Source organism: Barbus barbus, assembly GCF_936440315.1.
Source record: "Barbus barbus genome assembly, chromosome: 10".
Lineage (NCBI taxonomy): Eukaryota > Metazoa > Chordata > Actinopteri > Cypriniformes > Cyprinidae > Barbus > Barbus barbus.
In genome coordinates this window covers 26,161,706-26,188,417 of record NC_136738.1, presented here as the reverse complement: position 1 = coordinate 26,188,417, position 26,712 = coordinate 26,161,706, and the positions used below count along the sequence as shown (strand labels likewise).

The 26,712-nt window shown below is 35.4% G+C and overlaps 1 protein-coding gene across 5 annotated transcripts in view; it reads left to right on the top strand.

The window, feature by feature from the left end:
• Positions 1 to 24,282, top strand: part of LOC306875889 (glutaminase kidney isoform, mitochondrial-like) — a 38,414-nt gene extending 14,132 nt beyond the window's left edge. For 2 of the 5 annotated variants that reach the window (XM_079426664.1, XM_079426665.1), the window contains exons 6-18: positions 1,205 to 1,368; positions 1,511 to 1,569; positions 7,707 to 7,739; positions 7,831 to 7,889; positions 8,978 to 9,044; positions 9,349 to 9,399; positions 10,426 to 10,602; positions 11,248 to 11,379; positions 13,005 to 13,097; positions 20,920 to 20,981; positions 21,064 to 21,140; positions 21,381 to 21,444; positions 22,549 to 24,282. In XM_079426664.1, the coding sequence (XP_079282790.1) occupies positions 1,205 to 1,368; positions 1,511 to 1,569; positions 7,707 to 7,739; positions 7,831 to 7,889; positions 8,978 to 9,044; positions 9,349 to 9,399; positions 10,426 to 10,602; positions 11,248 to 11,379; positions 13,005 to 13,097; positions 20,920 to 20,981; positions 21,064 to 21,140; positions 21,381 to 21,444; positions 22,549 to 22,705 (1,195 nt within the window). In that variant the 3' untranslated portion in view covers positions 22,706 to 24,282. Of the gene's footprint in view, positions 1 to 1,204; positions 1,369 to 1,510; positions 1,570 to 7,706; positions 7,740 to 7,830; positions 7,890 to 8,977; positions 9,045 to 9,348; positions 9,400 to 10,425; positions 10,603 to 11,247; positions 11,380 to 13,004; positions 13,098 to 16,106; positions 17,510 to 20,919; positions 20,982 to 21,063; positions 21,141 to 21,380; positions 21,445 to 22,548 lie in introns of those variants that run through there. The other 3 variants (XM_079426668.1, XM_079426666.1, XM_079426667.1) reach the window with 2 other exon arrangements.
• The last annotated feature ends 2,430 nt before the right edge of the window (positions 24,283 to 26,712 follow it).

Genomic DNA, 26,712 nt, shown 5'->3' with positions numbered 1-26,712 from the left:
TTAGAAATTCAATTACTTATTTTAGCTTGAGATTAACTTAGTTTAGCTTTTTGTTTTTTTAAACCATCAATGACTAGTTTCACTGCATTTGTCCCTTAAAAATGTTTAGTTTCATGTCAAATAGTTAAGATTTTCATATTTCAACAACCTTTGGTTATCATTTTGGGTATTTATTAACCGGAGCACTTGAATTGTGCTAGCACTGACCATTCACTATATGTACATTATGACAAGTACCGGAAATACTTCATATATTTTGGTTATAAAACCATCAGATAAAGTGGCAGGCAACGAATCTTATCATTCAATAAACACTCCACGTATCTCCTGGACTAGTCACCCAGCGCAGATAAAATGTGATAATGTTAAACCTCTCATTTGATAATCATTTTTAACAGGACTATAAACTCACAGTCATTAATGTTTCCCTTAATACTTAGACCCATGTGTCATGGTACATTCTTTGATCTCTGATAATTAGGATGTACATAATCTGTATGTTCCATCTTTGCAACAGTTTTTTTTAAAGCTATTAAAGAATCATTTTATCTACTTATCTACTTATTTAATTTTTTGTCTGTTTCATTTATTTATTTATTTGCTAAATATGAAAAATAGAACTCTATGTACAACAGCAACCCATACTTTAAAATGTATTTTTAAAGCAAAATTATAATTTAAATCTCACCGCAAAAAAATAAAATAAAATACCATGATCACTGCCCATTGACACAACTGTTATTTTGGATTAAATTTAGAAAAAGCAATTATTTATTACTTTTTTGAAGTATTTAGAGAGAAAAAGAAATTCTAAAAATAACCGTATTCAGTTTCATTTGATATAAATTAGACATTTCAGAATGTTGCTGACATTTATGTCCATTCAATAGCCTAAATCATACATAATTATTGCAAATATTTTCCTAATGATAATTTATATAGTGTAAAAAGAGCTGTTTATAAAGGTCAGAACAATTGGAGAAAACAAGAAAACATCATAAATTTCAATGCCTTTGTGTCACTGTTAATCAGACCCATGTTGTTGTTGTTTTTTTCTTTTCCATATTTTAAACATCTTCATATCATGTTAGAGTCACAGTGTGGCTGTTAGGTTCAGCTTTAGGATAATTATTTTTGTTTGTTTGCTTATATGGACCATAAGAAGATGTGTCTGGTTCTGATCTCTGTTTACTCTTTTGCACAGACACACAGTGGGTGACACTAAAGTGCCATTTTGCTTGCAGTCGTGCGTGAAGCCGCTCAAGTACGCTATCGCCGTGCATGACCACGGCACTGAATATGTGCACCGATTCATTGGGAAAGAGCCCAGCGGCTTACGCTTCAACAAGCTCTTCCTGAACGAGGAGGGTAAGGATTATAACCATCAGCTTCAGCACGACTGCTTTTTTCTACAATCAGGAATCAGTTTCAGCATTTGTCTTAAGTTTTATCATAATGTGTCCTTTTAAATATGCAGCCCAAAGAAATAAGAAATTTGATTTTTCCACAGATAAACCCCATAATCCAATGGTGAATGCTGGTGCAATCGTGTGTACCTCTCTTATCAAGGTAAGCAGCTTCCACTTGTTTTTACTTCATTTTAGAAGTTGATGAAATGAAATAAAAACAAGTAGTTCATTCTAGAAGTTTATTTCATGTTAGAAGTTGTTTTTGACTACTCCTCCTAACTGTACACACATTTACCTGATTTGAATTAGCCAGAACAGATTATAATATTTGGCAGTAGCCAGAATATTGTTGATAAATGTTTTTGAGACACATGCAGTAATCATTAATCATTTTGGCTGTAGTTGTATTTTGAATAAGTGATTGTGATCAGACTAAGACCAAATGACGATCAGTGTGTTTTGTAGGTGGTTCTTGTCTTTTCTCTGTGTTTTATTACTGTACACAGTACACCTACTCAAGGCCTCCACTCTCATTGTAAACTAAACTTCTACTTTGGCTCTCAACGAAGGCGGACGCATTTTTCTCTCCCTCTCCTCCCCCTTACCTTCCCTGCTTTGGTCTCTCATCTCGTCTCGTCTATTGTCTAATACTGGAGAGACTCTCTCTGCACTGCTCTCCAAACTGAAAAAATCATGGATTTGATCAACTGGTCTCTCAACGCAATTGACACCATCTTCTCGACGAGAAGCTTGGGTTCGGGGGAACCTGACTGCCCTGCCGGAACGTTCACAGCTGGCTACACGATGGGCCCGTGAGAGGTGGCGGGTCGTGTGTCTGGCGGCTCTTTCCGTGAAGGACATTGAAGATATCTACCTATTCGGAACCAAGATAACAGGTCTTCTGCCGATTGGATTAGGCTTTGCCCTGGGTTATCGAAGAATTCAGGAAACGGGAACAGCTGTCCAAAGCCTCACAAGGCTGCCCGTCATGACTGAAGCAGTGGGCAGAGCGGTCAGCAACCGCAATATGGATACCATCAAGGAGAAGCTCATGGCTTTGCAAAGGAAAATTGATGGATTTGGAGACCAGAATGGACAAAGAGAGTAGCTGTGAAAATTGGAATGCGGCTACTCGCCCCAAGACCAAACAATCGCAATCTTATCTTCTTTCGGCACCCCTACACCAGCACTAGCCTCGGCCAAGGCCGCTGTTGGGAAAAACAACCCCAGGAAGAGCACTGCAGTGAGACGCTCTTGCGTTCCTCCCCCCTTCCACAGACACCTGCCGATTGTTGACTCTGTCTGGGTCCTGATCAAGGCTGTCTCCATGGCAACTTGCTGTGTCGCTATCACAATCTGCGGACTGAGACAACTTGATTTGAATGCCAGCTTGGCGGCTCTCCAGGCCTACAAATACACGAACTACATACATACACACACACACATACGCACATATATACAGATATGCATTCACCTCCCCACCCCCGATCATCGCCTTCGCCGCTTTGTACCGCCAGTCTGACAAGCGGGTCTGTGACCAGTGCCGAGAATGGCTGCAGGACCGGATGGCTGCTTGCCGGAGCTGGATTACCTCCCCTGTTGCAAAGTCGTGTGTCTATGCTGTATTGATTATGTGCTTTTGTTGCTGGGGTGTTTTTCCTGTTCTCACACTGTACTCCCAAAGGAGCATAGTCTGGGGGTTATTTTTTTTTTCCCCCCCTTCCTCATGTTATGCTGTATTTCTTCCTCAATTCCCTGTCTTCCTGTCCTGTCTACCCCCTTGTCATATTGTATGTATGTTGTGTATGTATGTACAGGTTGATGGTTAATTTCGCTGGTACTTGTGACTAGTGGCAATAAAGGGCTACTACTACTACTACTACTACTAAAATGTGTGGAGTTCATCCCGTTTTCAGGACCATTATTGTTAGAAGTCTGTTGGCAATGAATTTTGAGTGAAATTCATTCAGACTTTCTATAATCCACATTTTTTCCACCCACTGTTGTGGCTTAGGCTGGGTGATAAAACTAAATATATAAATGGTTTATACAAAAATTGCACAAAAACTATTAACTGAAATACAAAAAATTATCTAATTTACATAACAGAGCCCATTCAGTAACCTAAACAATACGTAATTGTTTACGTATGTGCTTTCGTAATGAGACGTCAAAGATCGTGAGAAGAGCGGTCTATAGAACATAAGTCTACTAGTTGTTTATAAATGTCAGAGCAGCTGGAGAAAAAAATATATAATCCATTTAATTTCAGTGCCTCTCTGAGTGTTAATTAGGCCCACTTTTACAGAAAAAAGATATGTAACAAAATACATTATATTTTTATGATTATTCTTTCAGTAAACACAGACAGTTAGGCCTATGCCTTCAGGGATTAAACGGACAGGACAAACCACATTACTACTTATATTTCAAAAGAGATTCCTGCGTGAATGCAGCTTAATAGAGCTCCCGCTGTCTATGATGTCATAGTAAAAAACAACAGTAAAGATGAAGAAAAATCACTCGCAGTTCTTTAATGGAAAACATTCAGATAAATACTGAAAGCACTCTTTGTTAGTTGTTTATTTTTCTATGCTCCTCTTTATTATTTGCTACTTGCTTGAATGTTTTGAAGTTATATTAGTTTAAAATTCTTAATATACAACTGTTTAATTTTTTTTTTTAAATTTGTAATTATTTTAAAAAGTACTTAATTACTTATGTAAGGATATGTAAATGTAAGGATTTTAAAATTCTCAAGTCGGTAAACTAATTAATTAATAGGGTTGGGGAGTAGATCAAGACTCGTTCTGGAATCGGATCAGATCGTGAGGTGACTAAAGATTCCCACCCCTAATATACAGTACTGTTTTTTTTTTTTTTAATCTTCTAATTTCTTTCAAGACAGAATCAAGGCAGATGTGCATTGTTGAACACAAGAAGAATATTCCATTGTTTTATTTATATGCATCAAAACAGTTTGTGGCAATAAACCACAGTATTTTCCTATATATATATATATATATATATATATACATATATATATATATATACATATATACATATATACACATATACACACATATATATATATATATATATATACATATATATATATATATATATATATATATATATATATATATATATATATATATATATATGTGTGTATATGTAAAACATTTTAATATATAAATGTCTTACACAAGATGCAAACAAATCATTTACTCAAAGTTGTGAAATTGTGTCCAATGTCATTTTACATTATTAAGCTATTTAAACTTAAGATACTTTTACTACTTGAACTCTTTTAGGAACCTTGGCGTTAAATTGATTTTACGTCACAGAAAAAAGTAATTGCAAATATATTGTGAATATTGGTTATATCGCCCAGCCAAAAAAATTATATTTGCTATAAGCCCTTTTAGTGGTTTCATGAAGGCTGGCTGGTATTTCTTGGAGTTATTTGCACCTTTTGGTTGTGTTTGTGTGCTACAGCGGATTCACCTTGGTCTTTTATGTGTTTTAATCCATGTGCAAACACACAAGACAAGAAAAACACTCCTGCTGGGTTAATGGCGGTTTTGTAATGTAGATGTAGATGCTGTAGATTCTTATTGCCTCATGCACAGTTTACACTGTAATGTATGCTCACAGTTGAGCCCTTGTTTACATATGCATGTGTGCGTGTTATGCAGAGTGATCATTTCTAGAAAAAAAAAAAAAACACACTAACAAAGCACATAAACATTTCTAGGATGTAGGAACTATTGTCATCCTCTGCATTGACAAGCTCGCATAAGAAAAACAATTCATATTTTTATGCATTCATAAGGGCTATCAATTTAACATGTAATTTTAATGCAATAAATCTTATAACTATTAACTCCTTTTGTCTAGACATTGCAACCATCACTGATGTATATCTAGTAATTGTTCACATAGAAACACTGTGGATGACAGACAGAGAAAAAAAACAATATATTGATGTCTAGAGGCAATTTTTGTAATGTCTAATCCAATACTTGAATCTGTAAAATCTTTTATTTAATTTGCAATTGATTAATTTGTTACAAACCATGCAATTAATCTGATTTAAAAAGTCAGTTGACAGCCCTAGAATTTATTTTAGCCCAACACCAATCCACACATTAAAAGGATGCACCGTCACTCTGTGTGACGAATGTTGGGCATCCTGTGAAGTTCAACCTCACATCTCCCATCACACCTAAACTCAACCATTGTGATTGCTCTTCTCATATTGTTCTCCTGTGATATCGGTGTGATGCAAAATGTCTTTCAACCCTCTGATGTGTTCCAGTAGGTCAGTGCTGAATGTAAGTCGTGCCCGTCGGTTTCCTTTGCATCTAAGTAACGCATGACATCATTTCCTCCTATTCCTTCCGAGTCCTTGAGCACTGCCATGAGCGTGTACTAAAAGCGTGTGATATGCTGTTGAAGGCTCTGTGTGCTGTTTTATGTTGTTGCATATTTTGCAGACGTAGGATCTGTGGGATTTTTTGACCACTGCTGCAGGTCAATGACGTTGGTAATTTTTCCTTTCCATTTTTCCTCCCTCCCCATGAACAAGCCTGGATACTAAAATATCAGTAGTGCCACTGTGTTCCTTAATAAGGCGCCAACTGCATAAAATAGAGCATCTGTGCAGGACCAAATGGTCTTTACTGCTAGAAACTACGGAAGCCCATAGAGACCATGTGTTATTATTTTATTTTGCCTTTTTTCCTAAGATCACGATGCATAAAATACTGATGCATGGCCTTTGTGTGTTTCTGAAGTAAACTGGGTATGCAATACATTCAGCGTTTTTTCATACACCTTGTAAGAAATAATGTTCAGCAGGGGTGTAAAAAGTAGAGAGAAATTGTGTTTGCATTCAGTTATGGTTACTGTGATTTTAATTCAGTAAACTTTTGATAAAACATACTTAAGTGAAATAAAAGTTTCCACATTTAATTGTAATAAAACAGAATAAAGAAATGCAATAAGAAAGAACTTTGTATAGCAGCCCATTTAATATATATAATTTTATTTATTTATTTATTTATTTGTATTCTGACTTTGTAGTGCTCAAAGACTTACCAATATTTTTTTTTCTATTTGTAATTTTTTAATATTTTTTTATGGAAGTGCTTTGAAATGTATATGTATATTGTAAAAAGCACATTGCAAATAAACTGGATTCAAACTTTTGGAGTCAGCAGCACTCAAATTCCGTTCAACAATGAATAACAATGATTTTACTTAAAATATTATTACGTTAAGTCTAAGTGTACATGCTGAATTTTTAACTTCCATTACTGTCCCAGATTTCAGTGTCACATTATCCTACAGAAATCTTTTTAATATGCTGATTTCTGTGAAAACTGATAATTTCAGGTTTAATTGATTTTTCTTTTTTTTGTGACAGCGTAAAAGTCTTTACCATAGATTTTGATCAGTTTAATCTTTTGTGAATTAAACCATTACTTTTTCAACAACAACAAAAATCTCACCCAAACTTTTTAATGATAGTGTTCATACATATACAACAAATGTATTGTCAAGCTTTAATGCAATCATACTTTTTTCCCCCTTTGTAAATGTAATTAGGTAAGAATACAGTTTTCCCAAAATAATACATAAATATAGTAATTAAGTGCAATTATTTGAGTACTTTACACCCCTGATGTTCAGCAGTCTTAACAGACTGTCAAACTAACACATTAGTCACTGTTCGTTTATGGCAGTAATGCAATCAATCTCAATGGCTCTTAACTCTTTGCATTAATTTGATGGGTGTCTCAACCCACACTCAGTCTGGCAGAAAGTTGTAGTTTATTGGACACTGATACACACTCACTCAGAAACGCATCAAAACACAATGCACAGATCCTCCTCACACATCATCTTAAGACGTTACCAACCCTGCTGATTCACATCCACTCTGTTTCTTGACCCACTTCTGTGTTTGGCCTACAGGTCTTCATGAACATGTTTAACTCCAGTCTTTGCTCTGTAGCGGTTCATCGTCATTTCCTTTGTAGAGCATAACAGTACTTTACTGTAGTACACATATGAAATGATAATGATCTTCTAACAACAGATTTCTAACTGACGATTTTAGCATTGTACTGGTAATATTAAAGGAATGAATATATCCATTTCCTTACTGCTAATCCGTATGAGTTAGTTACTGTTCTGATTATTACTTTTAAAATGTGTTTTTATCTCTTTTAATGTTAAAAAGAGAATATATTGTATTTATATGTCTGTTTTTTCTTTCCTGTCTTTCAGCAGGGGGCCGGCAATGCTGAGAAGTTTGATTATGTAAGTCATTTGTCAAAAGATTACGATACATTTTTTCATAGGAAATGTTGTTTTTGAGATCGATTTACCTTTTCGGATTTCTCTCTTGCAGATGATGTGCTTCTTGAAGAAGATGGCAGGAAATGAATATGTTGGTTTCAGCAATGCCACGTATGTTGAGCTACAAGTTCTGTAGTTTTGAGGTGGAAAGAGTACGAAAATATTCTTCTCAAGTAAAAATACCATTACATCATTAATGAAATTTTACTTAAGTACAAGTAAAAGTACCAGTCTAATAATCTACTCAAGTAAAAGTAAAAAGTAGCTCATTTAAAATTTACTCAGAGTAAAAATTACATTTTAACAGTGGGAGGGGAAACCAATATTAGAAATTGCAACAATATTTCACTATATCACTGTTTTTTTTCTGTATTTTTTAAATGAATACAGCCTTGATGAGCAAGAGACTCAAAGTCAAAACAAGGTCAATTATTTATCAGGTTTATAATATAGCCCAAACATAATATATTATCAAAACAAACTATTTAAACTGATAGAATAGAATAGAATACAAACTGAAGCGGCCGCGGTGGAAGAAGAGCTTAGAGGGAACATTGCGTGGGAGCCCTGTATTTAAGGTAGCCCGTCCGGCAGGGCAATGATACATTTTGGTAGCCCGACTGGAAAACACAATAGCCCCGGGACGTCGGGCTAGCGATTTTGCGAGCCCTGTACATGCTTGCAAAGGGTTGATGTTGAGATTTTATAAGCAGCTATTTTGGTCTCCCTAGGCAAACACAGCTTACACTGCATAATAGAGCATAAATATGGCCAAGGGTTCACTTCATTTCCTTCGAGTTCAACTTCAGCAGAATACGACGGGGTTTGGTTTTCAGCTGGGTCTGCACCATAATGCCTGTCTTGTCCGTCTGCATCTTTTTTGTGATTTTTAGCGCCAGTTTGTTCTCCTGCCCATTATTTACTGCAGTAGTTTCCAGGGAGCATTAATGTGTTTTAAAATGTAGTGAAGTACAATACTTCAAACAAAATATACTTAAGTAAAAGTAAAATTACAAATGTAAAAAATTAGAAGTACACAAAAAAGCTACACAATTACAGTAACGTGAGTAAATGTAATTCGTTACTTTCCACCTCTGGTTTTGATCGTAGATACGGTTGGCAAACAGTCAGAATAAATGGTCCTTTTCAGTACTTTCAGTTCGATTGAGGCAACTGATTATTCATGTCAACTGATCTAGATTCCAGTCGGAGCGTGAGTCAGGAGACAGGAATTTCGCTATTGGCTACTACATGAAAGAAAAGAAGGTTAGTATCTCGGGGAGCTTGTGATTTATTGCACCAAATCATCTCTCTCACGTATACCCTTCACATTTTACATGCAGAACACGTTTTTGCTTTGAAAAACATGAGATGCAGGCAGTGGAAGGAGGAAAAAACGCAAGGTTCCAAGACGTGTTGAATTTTTAACTTGAGCGCCGTGTTTTTAGAATGCCGTATTATGCAAGAAATGCTGCAAAAGATGCAAGGCGCAAGCACAATGGTCAAAGATGTCTGTCTAGTGCATGTTTACATGGTTCCTTGTTTAAATCTAAATTTCTCTTGGATGCAGTGCTTTCCAAATGGAACAGACATGACTGCTGTTCTGGACCTCTACTTTCAGGTGTGTATAAAAATGACTTCCATTTCTGAGTTAGTCAGATTGTTACAAAAAAAAGTTATGTGTTTGTTGCAATGCATTCTGGAATTGCCTTCTGAAATGTTGGTATAACTGATATACACTACTGTTCTAAAGTAAAATAAAGTCTGCTAAATGACAAAAGTAAAAACTGTTATATTGTGAAATATTATTGCATTTTAAAAATTAATTATTTTATATTAAATATTTTTTTATGTACAATAAAATTATATATGTAAAATTATATTATTTACTCCATTACTCCAATCAGAAATCGTTCTATTATGGTGATTTTGTGATTTTATTATTATCATTGTTTAAAACTGCCTAATATTTTTTGCTGAAACATTTTTTTCTGAATTGTTTGATTAATTGAAAGTTCTAAAGAACAACTTTTATTTGTAATTAAATTTCAAATAAAAACATTCTAAATGTTATATTTCACTTTTGAAAAATACAATGCATCCTTGCTGGAAAAAAAATTGTTTCATAAAAAAAAAACTTTAAACTTTTGAATGGTAGTATATTACCAAATTAATCGATATTAAATGAATCAATATTTAAAGAAATCACATCAAAGCAAGAGCTTGTGAATCAGAATCACAGAATCTGTAAATCACTGTCTATACACTACAATTGAATGGTTATTGGAGAACATTGAAAGCTGATTTGGTGACATGAATGGCTCTGGCTTAGTTTGACATGGCACAAGCATGGCAGGACTGCAGTCTGGTGACTCTGTCCCTTGACTCCTGTCATGTGCCTCTGAGATCATGCGGCATGTGTAATGGGATAGTGCAGCTGATGGCTTTCTCTTACATACACACACACATGCACACACAGACACATACCCACACACACGTGGTCAAATTCTTAGGGTGTTGTTTTCCGTGAAATCCATGAGGAAAGCTGTCAAATGAAGCATGTTGAAATAAAAACTGTGATTTGGCATCCTGGCTTAATAATATTTCTTATTCATATGTTTATTTGTGTTTGTGTCCGTATGTGCAGCTGTGCTCCATCGAGGTAACGTGTGAGAGTGCTAGCGTCATGGCTGCCACATTGGCCAACGGCGGCTTCTGTCCAATCACAGGCGAGCGTGTGCTGAGCCCCGAGGCCGTGCGAGACACCCTCAGCCTCATGCACTCCTGCGGCATGTATGACTTCTCCGGACAGTTCGCCTTCCATGTAAGTTTTTGTGCATGCAGTATCACATGTGTAAACAGAATCACAGTGATTCACATGATATGTGTGTGCCAACTCACTTCCTGTTATTTTGGAGCACTGTTTTACCACATCATGTGAACTTTCTTATTTTTCTTTCCATTTCACCTTTTTTTGTCAATCTAAACATTAAAGGAAACTTTTAAACATCGCCTGCCCTCATTTTTTAATACAAGTTACATAAATCAAATCCCCCTAGCTTTCAGAAATTGAGAACAACATAAAACATTTGTATTTTTATTTGTTGAATGGCTTTGTCCAAATGCAAAAAAACTTTTGTATGCTCTTAATGTCCACAGACACTTTTTAGAGCATACTTGTGTCCATTATTTGTGCTAATTAAAGAACACTAAACTTCAAATTCACTAAACAGTTGTACCAATTTAGAAAGCAATATTTCAGGATAAAAACTGCAATACAACATAATTGTGGTTTGCAAACACCCCAAATTTAAAAGCAAATCAAGCTCATTATAGAACATGAAAATAAACCAGGCTATTTATTCTTAGTGAACCCCACCCAGAATCTTCCAGCCAAACACAACATTTTCAGTTATGTTTGTCCTATTTATCTGTATATAATTTTTTAATGTTAATGTATTTTGTCCAGGTGGGTCTTCCAGCCAAGTCAGGTGTGGCTGGAGGTATTCTGCTGGTTGTGCCCAATGTGATGGGCATCATGTGCTGGTCTCCTCCGTTGGACAAACTCGGCAACAGTGTCCGGGGCATCCAGTTCTGCACGGTATGTCAATGTTCTTGTTTGCAGATGCACCTACACACACATAAACACTTTAATTTCTTATAAAGTTCAACCTATGTTCTGGAAATTAGGAGAAAAAAATATTTGAAAGTTCGCCAAGATTGTAAATATACACTACTGTTCAAATATTTGGGATCTATATAAATCCCAAATTTTTGACCAGTATTGTAGCTGTTTATATACATGATTCAGTTTAGTGTAAAATTTTTAAGATTTGTAAGATTTCTACTGTATTTTACAGTTAGGTTGATAATATATAAACAGTATATTGAAACATTGTCAAAATATGCTCCAATTTTTATTTTTATTATTTTGTTAAGCTGTATTACTTGGCCCTAGATGCATATCAGGCATTAATACAAACAGTGGGACAGAATGTTTTTAAATAGGCTTTTTGTAACCCATCATTTGTCGTATGTTTGCTGAAGTTTTGATTCTGTGATCCTGTCCCTCATGAGGGCCTCTTATCATGTACCTGCAAAATGATCAGAATCTGTCTGTGTTATTTTAGGTCTTTCTGAGAAACAGCACTTGTTAAAAGTCTGAATATCAGTACAGCCTTTCAGACCTTTGTTAAAGGTCAAGGAGTCTATAATTACTCCCCGTGTGTCCTAAGGAAATCAGTGCCACCACAATCCATGTCTTTGACTCATTAGTGGTGATAGTCTGACTCAGGACGACCCCAGCAAGGGTACCAGAGCTAATTGGTGGAGTTAATTCTGGATTGGGAAGTATGACTAGAATTTTAGATCATTAAAGGGATGGTTCAAAAATGGAAATTCTGTCATTAATTACTCATGTCACTCAAACCCGTAAGACCTTTGCTCATCTTCGGAACACAAATTAAGATATTTTTGATGCATTCCGAGAGCTCTCCGACCCTCTCTTAGACAGCAAGGATCCTTACACGATCAAGGCTCAGAAACATAGAAAGGAGATCGTTAAAATAATCCATGTGATATCTGTGGTTCAACCGTAACTTTGCGAAGCTACGAGAATACTTTTTATGCGCAAAGAAAACTAAAATAATGATGTTATTCAGCAATTTGTCTCCTCCGTGTCACCCTATCGCCATTTTGGAGAGTATCACATACGTAAACGGGGTCAGAGAGCTCTCGTAATGCATCAGAAATATCTTAATTTGTGTTCCGAAGATGAACGACGGTCTTACGGGTTTGGAAGGACATGAGAGTGAGTAATTAATGACAGAATTTTCATTTTTGGGTGAACTATCCCTTTAATATGAGAAGTTTGACAAATTTCTGCTGTCACACGGTCACGCAATCAGTGGTGAATTTAGAGCCACAGTGATATTTGAGGGCCTTGTTTCTGTGATCAGTGTTGCTGTGCCAAAAGAACGGTAACAACTGGCAAGTCAGAGGGTCACAAGACAGGAAATGGATGTAATATTAGACATTCAGACATTCCTGCCAACTCCATACAAATTCAGGCAGTGTTCTCAATGTATGAATCCTTAGCAGACCACCTTCAGACACTCAACGTCCTTCAGTTCAGTGTTTGTGTGTATGTGTGTGTGTGTGTGTGTGTATACGCTTTGAGCCTTTGACCTCTCAGACTGACTCCTGTGGCTTTCTCTCCTGCTATAGGATCTGGTGTCCTTGTTCAACTTCCACAACTACGACAACCTGAGGCACTTCGCCAAGAAGCATGATCCTCGCAGAGAGGGAGGGGACCAGCGGGTGAGTGCCCTCTTCCATTTGCCCGCCAGCCTTGCCCTCCCCACGTGCCCCATCAATGCGTTACACCACGTCTTGTATGAATAACTGCACATAATAATTTACTCAAGACACTGAAGCTGAGAAAATACAGCGGAGGAAGCTTATTTCCACGAAACACCTGGTATAAGGCCTGCAGTCAGCCGTATACAATCACGCCCCCTGCAGGAGCATTTTGACACTACATGCATAATTAGGAAGCTACTTTATGACCCAAAGAGTGTAGCTGGTTTTGTTGCTGTTTTTGATGTGCTGTGTCAGCACCAGTGTTGGGCAAGTTACTTTTAAAATGTAATTAAATTACTGATTACTCCTTTTAAAAGTAATCTCGTTACTGTTCTGATTACTTTTTCAAAAGTAATTAGTTACATTACTAGTTACTAGTGCTGTCAATCGATTAAAAAAATTAATTGCATTAATCACAGTCATGGACTGTGATTAATCACGATTAATCGCAAATTTAAAATACTCAAATTTACCTGTAAATGTGTTGAAATAAAGAAATGCATGACAAACTAGTTTAAGATCACAGAACCTTTCTCACCTCCGCCAGGTATGAGACATAATCCTTATTATTATTTATTTTATTTTTTTTCAGCCATTATAAACCTTTATACTGGCAATAAAACGTTTATCAAGCTACATCACTTCAATCCCAGTATACATTTACCAAACTATTATCAAAAGTATTTCTACATAAATACATTTTCTTGCGACCTTACATGAAGTGTTATGATAAAATGCATTATGAAGAAGAATTGGACCTGTTCTGCAGATGCATTAGAGCTATTAGCATCATGCTACATAAGACAATTTATGAGATTATTAATACACTTTTACTCAGAACTCACTTTAAACCACCATCGAGTGTTTGTAAAAACTTCCTTTTGCGATCGCATGTGTATACACTTTGGGGGGCCGCGGTACATTCTAAAAGTAGCCCCCAAAAAAAACGCAACCCATGGCTTGTTACAAACACGTGTTACAGCCTAAATAGAAACTCTGCCTATGCTTGAGCCTGTTAATCATTTTTATTTTATATTAGTCCTTGTTGCTTTTGTGCAATAGATGAATAACAATTTGTATTTGTTTTAGATATTTTATGTTTAGATATTTCTATTTTGCGGGAGTCCCGTGAATCATTTTATTCTCCCGAATCCCGCACACATGAGTGTCTACCCACCTGCACCAGAACTCGCCCATCTTATCTCGTGGGAGTGCAGGTCTCTAATCTACTGGCACTAGACTTGACAATTTGTGTGCTACACCCTTTTTACAATCTAGATTATAAAACATTGCATTCTGTCAGCAATGTAACGTATAGAGACCTCGGCTTGTAACTATACTCTTATACTGCGTTAAAATACTCCGTTACTAAAAAAAAAGTAATCAAATTACAGCGACGCGTTACTAATTAATGCGTTACTGCCCAGCACTGGTCAGCACAGCTAAATCAGCGAGTAAAGAGCAGCGGTTGATTCATCATCAAAGTTCTCAGCTGTGCATGAGATTCTTTTTTTGCATGTTGATTGCCATCTCTTGATTTGCCGCGTTTTATGCTGTTTTATCCCAAATTTTAGTTTTGCTTGCTTCAGTGTACATTTTCAGATTTGTAATCAAAAGGCCCAGACGGAGTCTATAGACTTTTCCCACATTTATAGCTGGAAAAATAAATAGATTAGCTCAAATATTTAAATCTGGATACAGACCGGATTTAAAAAAATACATTAAGGGCAATTTTCCTTAAAAAAAGAAAGACGAAGAAAAATAGCAAAAAAGATTTGTTATAAAATATAGTATCATTGGCACAAGAAAACTACAGTGATAGATTAGAATAGATAGTGATGCCATTTGAGGCTTTTGAATCCAAAATATGTAATTTATGTGACTTGTACTTTTTAAAACTCATATAATAATAATACAATTGTTAATGAGAAGTTGGTCATTAAGTTGTTGCAAAGTAATATAATTTATTAAATATATATTAATATACAAGTATTTTTATATAATCTGTATTTTTATTATCTTATTCATTATTGTATATTACAATAAAATCTAAAATATACCATTTATATTATTATTATTATTATTATTTTTATTTTTATTATATGAGGCATATGCAAATCCTTTTTTTTTTTTGAGAATAGGAGGGCTCTATTTGTAATACTTTCTTTAGAGACCCCCAAAACTGATCTGTTCTCTGTGTTGCTCAACACAGCAGTACACCTCTGGACCTCTAACGAGAGCCTTTCAAAAGAGCTGGCTCTCAAAGACACTGTGTGCACAGAAGTCTGGCCTACCAAGCACAATGAAGACAGCTTCACTACATGCTTTATGCAGTTTATCTGGATTTTGATTTCTTCTGTCTGCATTCTTAGATTTATAATCAACAGGCCCAGACAGTATCTGTAGACTTTTTCCGCATTTCGAAAAATCTGCGGAATGGAATTATAATTAAATATTTAAACCTGAATACAAACCTTGAAAAGGCATTTTACAAATTCAAAATATGCTTCTTTTTTTTTTTCAAGGGGTAACATTGTCAAATGGCTCAATAGCAATAATAAATATTAATTATTGCCAATAAATATCATTTATATGCTGCTATTTATATTCATTATATTATTCAATCAAAAATGTTATGTTTTCAAATGATTATTATTATCATTATTAACCTGCATGCACAGATTCCGTGTGGGCCTGGTCATCTGTTAATAATGATCATTAATTAAATCGGACTGCTGCAGCTTAAATGAGGCATGTACAATTTCTGTGATAAGACAGACCTCTTATGGGTTTTTTGTTTTAAAATGTTGAAACAGCTGTGTGAATACGAGGCCTCTCTTTGTGACTGTTTGTTTTTGTTGACTTTGAAATCTGTTCACACGTCACCATATTGAACAGTGTGAGTCACACACATTCCCTGGTGGCCCCTAAAAAAAACTAATCTGTTCTCCGTGTTGCTCAACACAGCAGTACACCTTCGGACCCCTGGATTACGAGAGCCTTCAGAAAGAGCTGGCTCTCAAAGACACTGTGTGGACAAAAGTCTCGCCCGCTGAGTGCAATGAGGACAGCTCTACTACTGTAGTCTATAGGATGGAGAATGTCGGAGAAGGCAACTAAAACGGATCTGACTCACCTCGGCGAGCTCTTTGACAGTATATATTTATGTACTTAAACAGTTATTTATTTCTTGGGCACATATTGGTTCTTAACCAGTCTCGGTAGAATATGTCTAAGTCCTTATGTCTTGGCTTGTGTTTATATATCTGTGCTAATGCTTAAAAGCATAGTGGAGGGCTTCTGTTCTTTACTTGGACTGCATGGACTTTAGGTGCGATGTGATTTATAGGCTCAGTATTCTCTCATAGACCAGCAGGTGTTTTTTCGGTGGATGTTGAGGATTGGCTGCTGAACAGAGACTACAGGTGGTTCTGTTTTGCACTACGATTGAATGTTGTGGTAATGCATAATGAACCGTGTCTCACCACATGCAGTCTTCAGTGAGGCCTTTAACTTGATTGTGTCATGAGCACATGGACCAGGCTTCCTTCGCGGTTTGGAAAAAGAATGGAATTTGATTTTAAGTAATTTCCAGGTCTGGTACAGTATGGAAAAAAGAAAGCGGAGTATGCAATAATATTTGCATTTCCAGACTTTAGCCCCCATTTCGGTTTTTATAGTAGAAAATGAATTAATTAATTCAAGGTGCTCTTTTTAATTATGTAAAATGTTTTGCATTTTCTTCTCACGATATTCGTAGCACCATATGACATAGCCTTGAGGACCTTTGCAAAAATAACAAATATACAGACTTATATGTGTGCACGAGAAACCATTAAGCTTAGCATATAGGACAATGCACACTTAGCCACCTATTGTGACATCAGTCCATTTCGCGCTGTGGTGTCTTGGCCGCCACAGAATATCCGTTAAAGAGACCTAAAGCCTTGAAAACTGCCCTAATGAAAGCCACATTTTGAACACTTTTCTTTTTTTTTTTTACAATAGCAATCATTTTTATAGACCCTTGAACTTGGCAAATATGACAATGTACATAGCTGTATTGTGCCATCAACCCATTTTGTTTTTTCTGCTGCTGCAGAGGATGTGTTAAATTGAACGTTAGGCCTTGATATTAGAGATGCTACCATAAGGAAAGCCAAATTTTGAGCAAGTAGATCTGTTAATTCATGTGCATCCATTCTCTCACTTTATTCATAGTAAGATGGCAGTGATGCACAAAGGAAATAGGTTATATAAAAATAAAAATTGTAATGCGTAAGTATGCAAAAAATTCCCATGTGAATAGTTTCTCGAGGGCGCAATAAAAGTTTGTGTGCATGCTAAAGTCCCTTAGAGAAAATCAATGTAAAAAAAAAAAAAAAAAAACTGAAAAAATTTTTCAAATATATATTTACAGATGACTATAATATATATAAAAAATAAAGCTGAAAATGGTGCTGTATTAACCATTTATTTTAAATATGGTCTGAAAATCTACTGAGATATTTGGAAATTGGAGTCTGGAAAAGTATGGAATTTTGAAATGGAAAATGTGTTGGAACCCTGATGGACGTCCTCTGAAACCTTTTGTTGCAAGTACTGTACAGGGGACATAGGCTGGTAAGGATGACCTTCACTCAAAATAAAAGGACCACTTGTATAAATGACCTGTGGCTTGTAGCCAGCTATGGTAACCCATAACCCACTCTTGTAATGTGCAGCTTGCATCATAGAGCCGCACTAGTACTGCTCAGCAGCCATTGAAACCTGCTGTCAGACCATCTTTGCAGTGAAATCAATAATGTTACAAACCTTCCACCTGCCCTTTGTTCCGTTTCTGTCTATATTCTTACATATTATCGCTAGAAACATTTATGCACCTTATTGATAGTTCATAATGTTGGTTTATATTCCGTTTTGATAAGCTTCTGTAGTGGTTTTATTGGTGGAAAGATGCTGCCCTTATCAGGAAGATATTAAGTGTTATCGTGTTCTTTTTTTAATCTTTTAAATATAAATGTTCATTTAATTTTTGCATGATTTCCTTTCACATGCTTGTATATTTCTGTTTTTATTTGCTTGGTTTGTTTTTGTATTGTAATTTGAATGTCTTGTTTTTGTGCTGCTTTAGTGGAGAAATGTTTGCTCATGCTCACTGACAGCTTTAACAGTCAAAATAGAAGTTCGTTGTAGTCTGGCTTGAGGAAGCAGCTCGCTCTGATTACTTGAACAGTCCCGAGTCTAACAGAACAGCTGTCAAATGCTTCATCACAATATATTATCATCTGGTTTTACGCTGTCATAACAGTTCTGTTTGTTTTCTCATTGTGTATTTGTCATTTGTTCTGGTTTTCTTTTTTTGTATCATTAATAAATGTATTAATCTCATTGTTACCTGAAATCAGTTGTGTTCCATTTGTTGCTGTTTTGTGTGTTTTGGAAAATGATAAAGGAATGGGTTCCTTCATCATTTTATTAATTTGTGTTCTGACACTATTTGCCTCAAATGACAGCTTTACTTAAAAAAGCCAGTTTGACTACAGCTTGTATGATAAGCACAAAAACATAACAGAAAACATCTCTATGAAAGGATTCTCATGTTCAAGGAAAACATCAAAGTTGCAGGGAATTTTAAAATGACGTTTTTTTTTTTACATTTTATTATTCACCTAATATGAAGTATCATCCATATATATTATATACAATTGTTTTAAGATTTATATATATATATATATATATATATATATATATGTAAATTCTTGTTTTTTTTTGTTGTTTTTTTTGACATCTTCATCCAGTAATGGTGCATGATTGGAAAAGTCATGCAAATTTGTTTAGCAGGTGGTGTTTTTTTTTTTGAAGATCTACCATCCATTGTTGCTCCACTGCTTCTGTTGCACTTCATTTTAAGCTAAGTGTTTAGTCTGTGTGCAAATACTATCACAGTTCCTGTGCTGTTTATCAGTTCTCAGCACATCCTGTTCTCATTGGCATGAAGTAATTGAACCTTACTTTGATCCTGTTGATCCAGGATGAGAAATGAAACTGCACAGGACACCTCATGACTTAAAAGTTAACAACACCTGAAAGTCCGGTGTGCAAACCTGAGCTTCTTGTATTAAATAGACAATGAAGCTAAATGCTTCCCACATCTTGGGACTAAACTGTCATTATTCCATTATTGTTATTAGCTTTTCCATGTGATCCATCATTTGTTAGAAACACAGCTAAATGAATTGAATTCATCTGTAGTTGTGTTGATGCAATACATTTTCGTTCCAATGTCTGATTTTGAGAGAAATATTATATTTCCACATTTCATGTAGCATCATTTGGCATGAAAATGTTCTTTTTATTTTCACGTGAACATAAACACTGACTCACAGTACATGTTCGTTCATTCAAACAGCAGTGGTTGTCAGTGTGTGTGGGTCACAGTGTAACTTGAAGCAGAGAAGACCAGCTTCACCTCATCTATCTTGCTTTCGTTCTCACTGGTTAGTTTGACTAGCAAAACCTTCAAAGCAACATAAGATGTAAATAACCTTCAAAATGGCCTTCAAGCAGTTTTAAACTCAAGCAAGTTGGTTTTCTAGTTGGCTTAATCTGAAACTAACATGCACATTTTTATAGAATAATTACACATTAGCAGACAGGAATAGTGTTTTGTGTTTCTATTTAAGACATTAAACTGGCTTAGATGTAATTAGATTATAATTAAACACACACGCAAGGAGACTGGCATTTCTCGGATGATCTTTAGGCCCAAAGACACTGACAACTCCCACTCTATGACTTCTCTCAACTTTTGTGGGAAGGAAAGCAAGAATGCTTCATATACCAGATAATAGTGAGGTATTGAAGTATAATTAAAACAACTTTAATTTAAACATTCATTTAAAGTATTGAATCTTAAATGCATGATTATTACATGTCCATCTTTATGTAATCTTTATGTACAATTTTCATCTAATGGTAAATACCAAGTGTTTGTGTCGTAAAACTGATCATATTTGTATTTGAACATCTGATTGTTATTCGAATTGATGGTTTTAGTTGGTTTATGATCACTTTTGTACAAAACTTTCTAAGAATGGCACAAATAGAATTTACAGAGAATGGCTTTGCAACAAGAAGGGCACTTTTTTGTAAGTTGTCTGTATTTGTTGTCTTGAAGTTTGAGGTTTTGCTGACTAGCATGAAGGGTTGCTGATGCCCCCTAGTGGTGCCTTTCTGTCCCTCACCAGCACTTGCCTTAACATGCATTTTACTACAATGCTGTGAAAAAAAATGCTTTGAGTTTTTTTGCATGGCTTGCTTGGCTTATTTATATAATAAGATGCTAATTCAAATCAAATGCATCCTGCTGCTACTGAATCAAATATATATGTATTAATGCTTTTGCAATCTAAGAATCATACAGGGTTCCTGCAAATTTTAATAATGTTAAAAATCAGTAATTGGAAAACATTTATTTTTTTGGAAGGTCTAGGAACCCCGTCTATAAAAAAAAAATCAAAGATCAAACTTAAAATGCAACCTTCAGTATTATACAGTATACAGTAACGGGATTCCTTTGCCTTTCGCTCTATCCACCTGAAAGTACTGCTGACTTCAAGTGTCCTTATTTCAATGCACTTGATTTAATTTTTCATTGTCTATTTGCTGTTTCCTCTCAGCAGTTCCCTACTCATTTCAGTCTGTTAGAGAGATACTCTGGAGGCTGCCCACCATCTGTCCCTAATAATTCCACAAAGGCTCTTTTCTATCATTCCAGGTGAAATCTGTTATCAACCTCCTCTTTGCTGCCTACACAGGAGATGTTTCTGCTCTCAGAAGGTACTGAGTTCTTCATTGCCTACAAGTTTTTGAAGCGTTTTCTGTTATGCTTCTCTAATATTTCCATTATAACTGACTGCAGGTTTGCGTTGTCCTCCATGGACATGGAGCAGCGGGACTATGACTCCAGGACGGCGCTGCATGTAGCAGCCGCTGAGGGTACAACACTGCATGCTGTCACTTTAGCTTGTCATTTATTAGCCAAAAACCAGTGGTGTCTGTTAGTTTGATATCTGATTGTTTGCTGGCTGGCAGTCACCGAACTGTAAGATAACAAAAAAGATGACAAACAGAAAGTGAGGCTGTATTTTACTTGAGCATTTTGACTCAAAATGTGCATGTTCTTGTTTTTATTAATATTTTGCAAGTAACATATTAAACTATTCCTTTTGATTTTAGGACATATTGAGGTTGTGCGTTTTCTGTTAGAAGCCTGCAAGGTGAATCCTGTTCCCAAGGACAGGTGAGCAAACAATCAAAATACTTCTGATTTTGGAGCAAATATTCATTTTCTTAGCCTTTTTTATTTAGAAATAGGTGATGGGAAGACATCAGGTTTCCCATGATGGTCTTGGAAAACTTTTCAGGAATTAAATTTTTAATTGGATGTTGATTAAATCCTAAAAAGTCACGTGCAAGCCACGGAAATTGATTTCTAACCAGAATTAGGTTGAACTTTCTCTTTGTGAGTGTAATATGTCTAAAATTAATTAAAATGCATTTTCATATAAAATTTCAAATACAGTTACATTAATAAATACATTCAAGTGTGTGTGTGTGTGTGTGTGTGAGACCCTGGACCACAAAACCAGTCATAAGGGTCAATTTTTCGACTGAAAGATGAATAAATAAGCTTTCCATTGATGTGTGGTTTGGCCGAGATCCAATTATTTGAAAATCTGGAATCTGAGGGTGCAAAAAAAAATCAAAAGACTGAGAAAATTGCCTTTAAAGCTGTCCAAATGAAGTTCTTAGCAATGCATATTACTACATAAAAATTAATACATTTACGGTAGGAAATTTACAAAATATCTTCATGGAAAATGATCTTTACTTAATATCCTAATGATTTTTGGCATAAAAGAAAAATCAATCATTTTGACCCATGCAATGTATTTTTGGCTATTGCTACAAATATACCCCAGCGACTTAAGACTGATAAAAATATATATATTTAAGTATAATATATTGGATATTAGAAGGATTTATATTGTTATAATAAATGGGGGAGAGAGATTGATTTACAAAATAATTTTTATAGTTTCTATATTTTATTCTATTTTATTCTATTCTACACTTCTCATAATAATAAATTATAAAATTGAAGATCTAAATCTCTAACAATGTAGAAATTTTTTAAGTTATGAATTAATACTGTAAATTAAATAATAATTTTTAAACATTCTTTTTATAATAGTATTGCAATAATAACATTCTTCTGGCTTAACGTTAATAATAATAATAATTATTATTATTATTATCATCATCATCTAATATTTACACAGTAATAAAACAACTAGAAAAGATGTGGAAACCATGAAAATAAAATAACATTTATATCTTCTAGGTGGGGTAACACGCCTATAGATGAGGCGACACACTTCGGTCATCATGAGGTGCTCGCGCTTCTACAGGAGTATAACAATAAATACAACCCACCGGTGAACACTGACGCAGATAAAGAGAGCACTGAGAAAAACCTGGACGGGATGCTCGAGACGTAACCATGTCCACTAGCACTAGAGGACACTGCTCTGGAACAGCCCAGTGAAGGACTGCAACATCTCAGTTTGTGTTTGTTTGTTTTTTGGGGGGGGCATGTTTTTTGTCAGTACATTTATTCGTTTGGCGTTGTCTCCTGTAGTTTTACATGCTTTTGTGAGACATTTTGGGCTCGTTTACAACTTCTTCCTTGCAAGAAAGAGTGTAAGTCATGATGATTGCCATATAATTATATGTTCAGTCCTTTCGTGCCTGTGTGTAGTTGATTGAGGTGTGGGGGAATTATGATTACAGAGATGTCATTGATGTCTCGAGGGCAAACTGCTAAACTCAAGACAATAAAATGATACCAAACAATCCTGTTTAAGAATTCAAGAGCCGTTTAGACAGGACAGCACGGTTGCACAAATACTTAAGATACTTAAAAGCTGCTGGCCATCATATCTTCTTTCGTTATGTTGAAAAAAAATAATAGCTCAGCAGAACGGAATGAAAATCCGAAACAGGAGACTATTGCATTTCCATTCGGTTACCAAACAATTGGTCGAGTGTTGTCACGAAAAACGATTATTATTAATATCAGGAATGCGAGAACGTGTCGTGTGTAAAATCCAAAATTACTTATGTTTGCATGTTTTTTTTACATGTGTATCACTTTTATTTGATTATACCTCGTTATTTGAACATTCTAACCACTGCCAAATACATTATTTTTGTTAGTCTTTACTGTATTATCAGTTAGATGGTCTATATATTCGTCAATGCACTCATATTTTAAATATTTACCTGCTCCCAAAATGACTGCATTTTGAAAAAGTACACAATGTTGTAATCTGAGAACAAAAGCGATCAAAAATAAAAAATGTACTGATGATGTGAAGTTATAAAAAAAATCACATTTTAAAACTTCCTTTATTTATAAATAGGCTACTCGTTATTTATAAATAAAATACACTGCATTTGTGCAAACCATCTGTGCATTTATGTATATTTTATGAAGTGTTAAATTACTGTAAATGTAGTTTGTAATGTGAGACTATTGCTTCAGCAGTGGAAAAATGATGTCAAACCTCTTCACTCGGACCAAACACTTGAGGAAAGTCAGTTAATTTGACAAATATTGAGTTCATATCAAAGTAAATGAATGTAAGCTACACTTTAGCACTATTCAGTATTCACTGAAGCATAAATATCTTGCTGATTTCTATTAGACTGTATCTGGCTGATTAAAGTCGGTGTGTGTACATGTGCAGTTAAAGAAATGGTATATTACGATTAATCTTTGATGTGCAATAATGAATAAAATTGTGTTAGTAATTAAAAGGGTGTATTTTTACTCATACATCATATACATACGGTGGACAAAACTATATAAAACACTGAAATTCAGAGTTGGAATAAAATGTCCCACAACCTAAATTCAATTATATATCTCAAAAAGTAAGATTCAAGATTTTTATTTGTCACATACACAATTATACAGAGTATAACCAGCAGTGAAATGTAAGTCAGGTCCGCTCCAAGGACAGTGCAATTATATAGAATACAAAAAACACCGAATGTACATAAATATTAAGAACAATTATTAAAAGAATAAAATAAAAGATAAAAAATATAAATGTGCAGGTCAGTATGTTTGTTGATTAAAAATAGCAATATAAGAAGGAATATGCAGTTGTACAGGGTATTTTCATAGCAGCAATACGAGGTAGAAAAATATTATGAATAACTTATTGATATAGTGATATTTACATGGAGTCGTGAGATGTTATGACACAGAGCTAGAGTTTAGGAGCCTGGGGGAAGAAGCTCCTCCTAAGTCCCTCAGTTTTTGCCATCAGGCTACGGAAGCGGAATAACCTCAATAATCAGAACAAGTCATGTTCAAGCTGAAACAGTGCAGGATGAGTTATGCACCGAAATATCATACTATCTATGAACAACAGTACCAGTGATGCCTGTCTAGCACACTAACAAGGTATTTTCCTACAATGCATTCAAAGTACACATTTAATCAGTTATCTCTGGGAATCAAACACATGACCTTTGCATTCTCTACCAGTTCAAAGCTTAAATCCTCTAGATCAGATGAGTCTGACAGATAATGTTCAATCATGTCCAACCTGTGGTCTTCATTGTCATGTTGCTGTGAAACAAGAAAGTCTGTCTTCGTTTATCCCTCCTACAGCTAAAAAGAGAACGGAATTTTACTGCATTCCAAATGTCCTGATGGTGTGCAAATACCAGGACAAAAGCACAAACATAAGAGTCTCAGAACTGATGCATATAATATAGCATTTTCCACTTTATTATTTGGTGATTTTGTTTTTCCCCCTTCGTTTCATTTAATTATCAACTTCCTGACAGGATCAACTGGGAAATGTTGGCTTACTGAAACTAATTCTTATCTTATTTTCTTTTCCTGTGTAGGTAAGTTCATGTGTGAGATCAATGGTCAATAATGGCTCATTACACCTATGAAGTGCATAAATGTGAATGTAAAAGTCTTTACCCTCAGATGCACTGGTATAGTAGCGACCAAAGGCAACATCTCGTGGGATGTCTGGGTAAAGGTAGATGAGGGGATTCACTGGATCCTTCTCTCCGTCAGTGACGGTATAGTCACAGATGATGTTCGGTAAAGAGATGTTGTTCAGATCTGTTCTAGTGTACGGCATTGTTGAATGCACCACAGGTTCACCTCCTGTGCTGACATGATAATCTCATTAGAGATTTTTCAGACACACCAAGATAGTTATCACAACAAAATATTCCAGTTCAAACCAGCACAAACAAATCCTGTGAACATTCCACCCATGTGATGACGATTCCTCCCCATCGAGAGTTTTCACTGAAGCGCAGAAGGAAAGTGCCGGGGAGTTTGTCTCTCAACAAAGCCTTCTCTCTCTCCTTACTCAAAAACCCCATAATGTACCTGTACACAATGAACGTATATGTAGTCCATGTGACTCATGCAATATAGTCCTCTGAGCCAGCTTTGGTTTTGACGTCAGTGATTTTAAATGCTATTGGCTTTCACATGAATGACACAAGAGCTCAGTTTATTAAGGTTAAACCCCTTCAGATTTCTTACCCATCATTCCAAATGTTGGGCAAAATTTTTTAAACATTTTCCAAATGTTCATATATCCACTGCCAGAACAAATCGCCAGACTCAGCAGACGCCTATGAAAACACAAAATTATTCTATGCGTGATAAAAAAAATACTGCTTCACCTTGTCATTTATCAAGTTATTTCACATCACAAAGAATCACACCTATAAAAGTATTTAGTTTATGTCTGCTCTTTGCAGTATCATGTTCTCACTAGTTTTGCTTTAGCAGTAAATCATGTGGTGACACCAGAGGAACAAACAAAAGCGAGGTTGCTCAGGAAAGCGAAAGCAACTTTCCTGTCTTTGTTTCAATCATTTGTATAAACTCACTTTATAAAATGTATTCCAGTGGATGAGTCCTTCAGGGTCACCTTGGGCTTCTCGACCTTAATTTTTATAAAAGAAACGTGCTATTCATTTAACTATGAGCATCTACTCAGTCCCATTTCAAGAGGTAAAAGAGAGCACAAAAACTCACCAAGAACTTTGTCGGCCAGCGTTCTCAGCTGCTCCGAGTTCAGCGCTCGTTTAGTGACAGAAGAAAACCGGTAGTTCACTTTAAGTGACTTATTCATTTTGTTCTACCTCTTTACTTCTGTTGCTAGGTCTCTTCTCCCTTGCACTCTGTATTAATTAGAATTGGAAATCAAGACAAATTATGTCAGTAATTATAAATTATAATTTATTTATTATATATTGTAATATCTCAGTGTTTATCATCATACCATATAACAGAAATCAGCAGCTAGACATCCACTAGATTCATCCAAGGTCATAACTTTGTTAATACCTAAAAGGAGGAAATTTCTACATCTAGGACATCGCACAACAATTTGATGCATCAGTGAGGACCTCTGACGTGCATAAAAAAATGAAATGTATTGCTTTATGT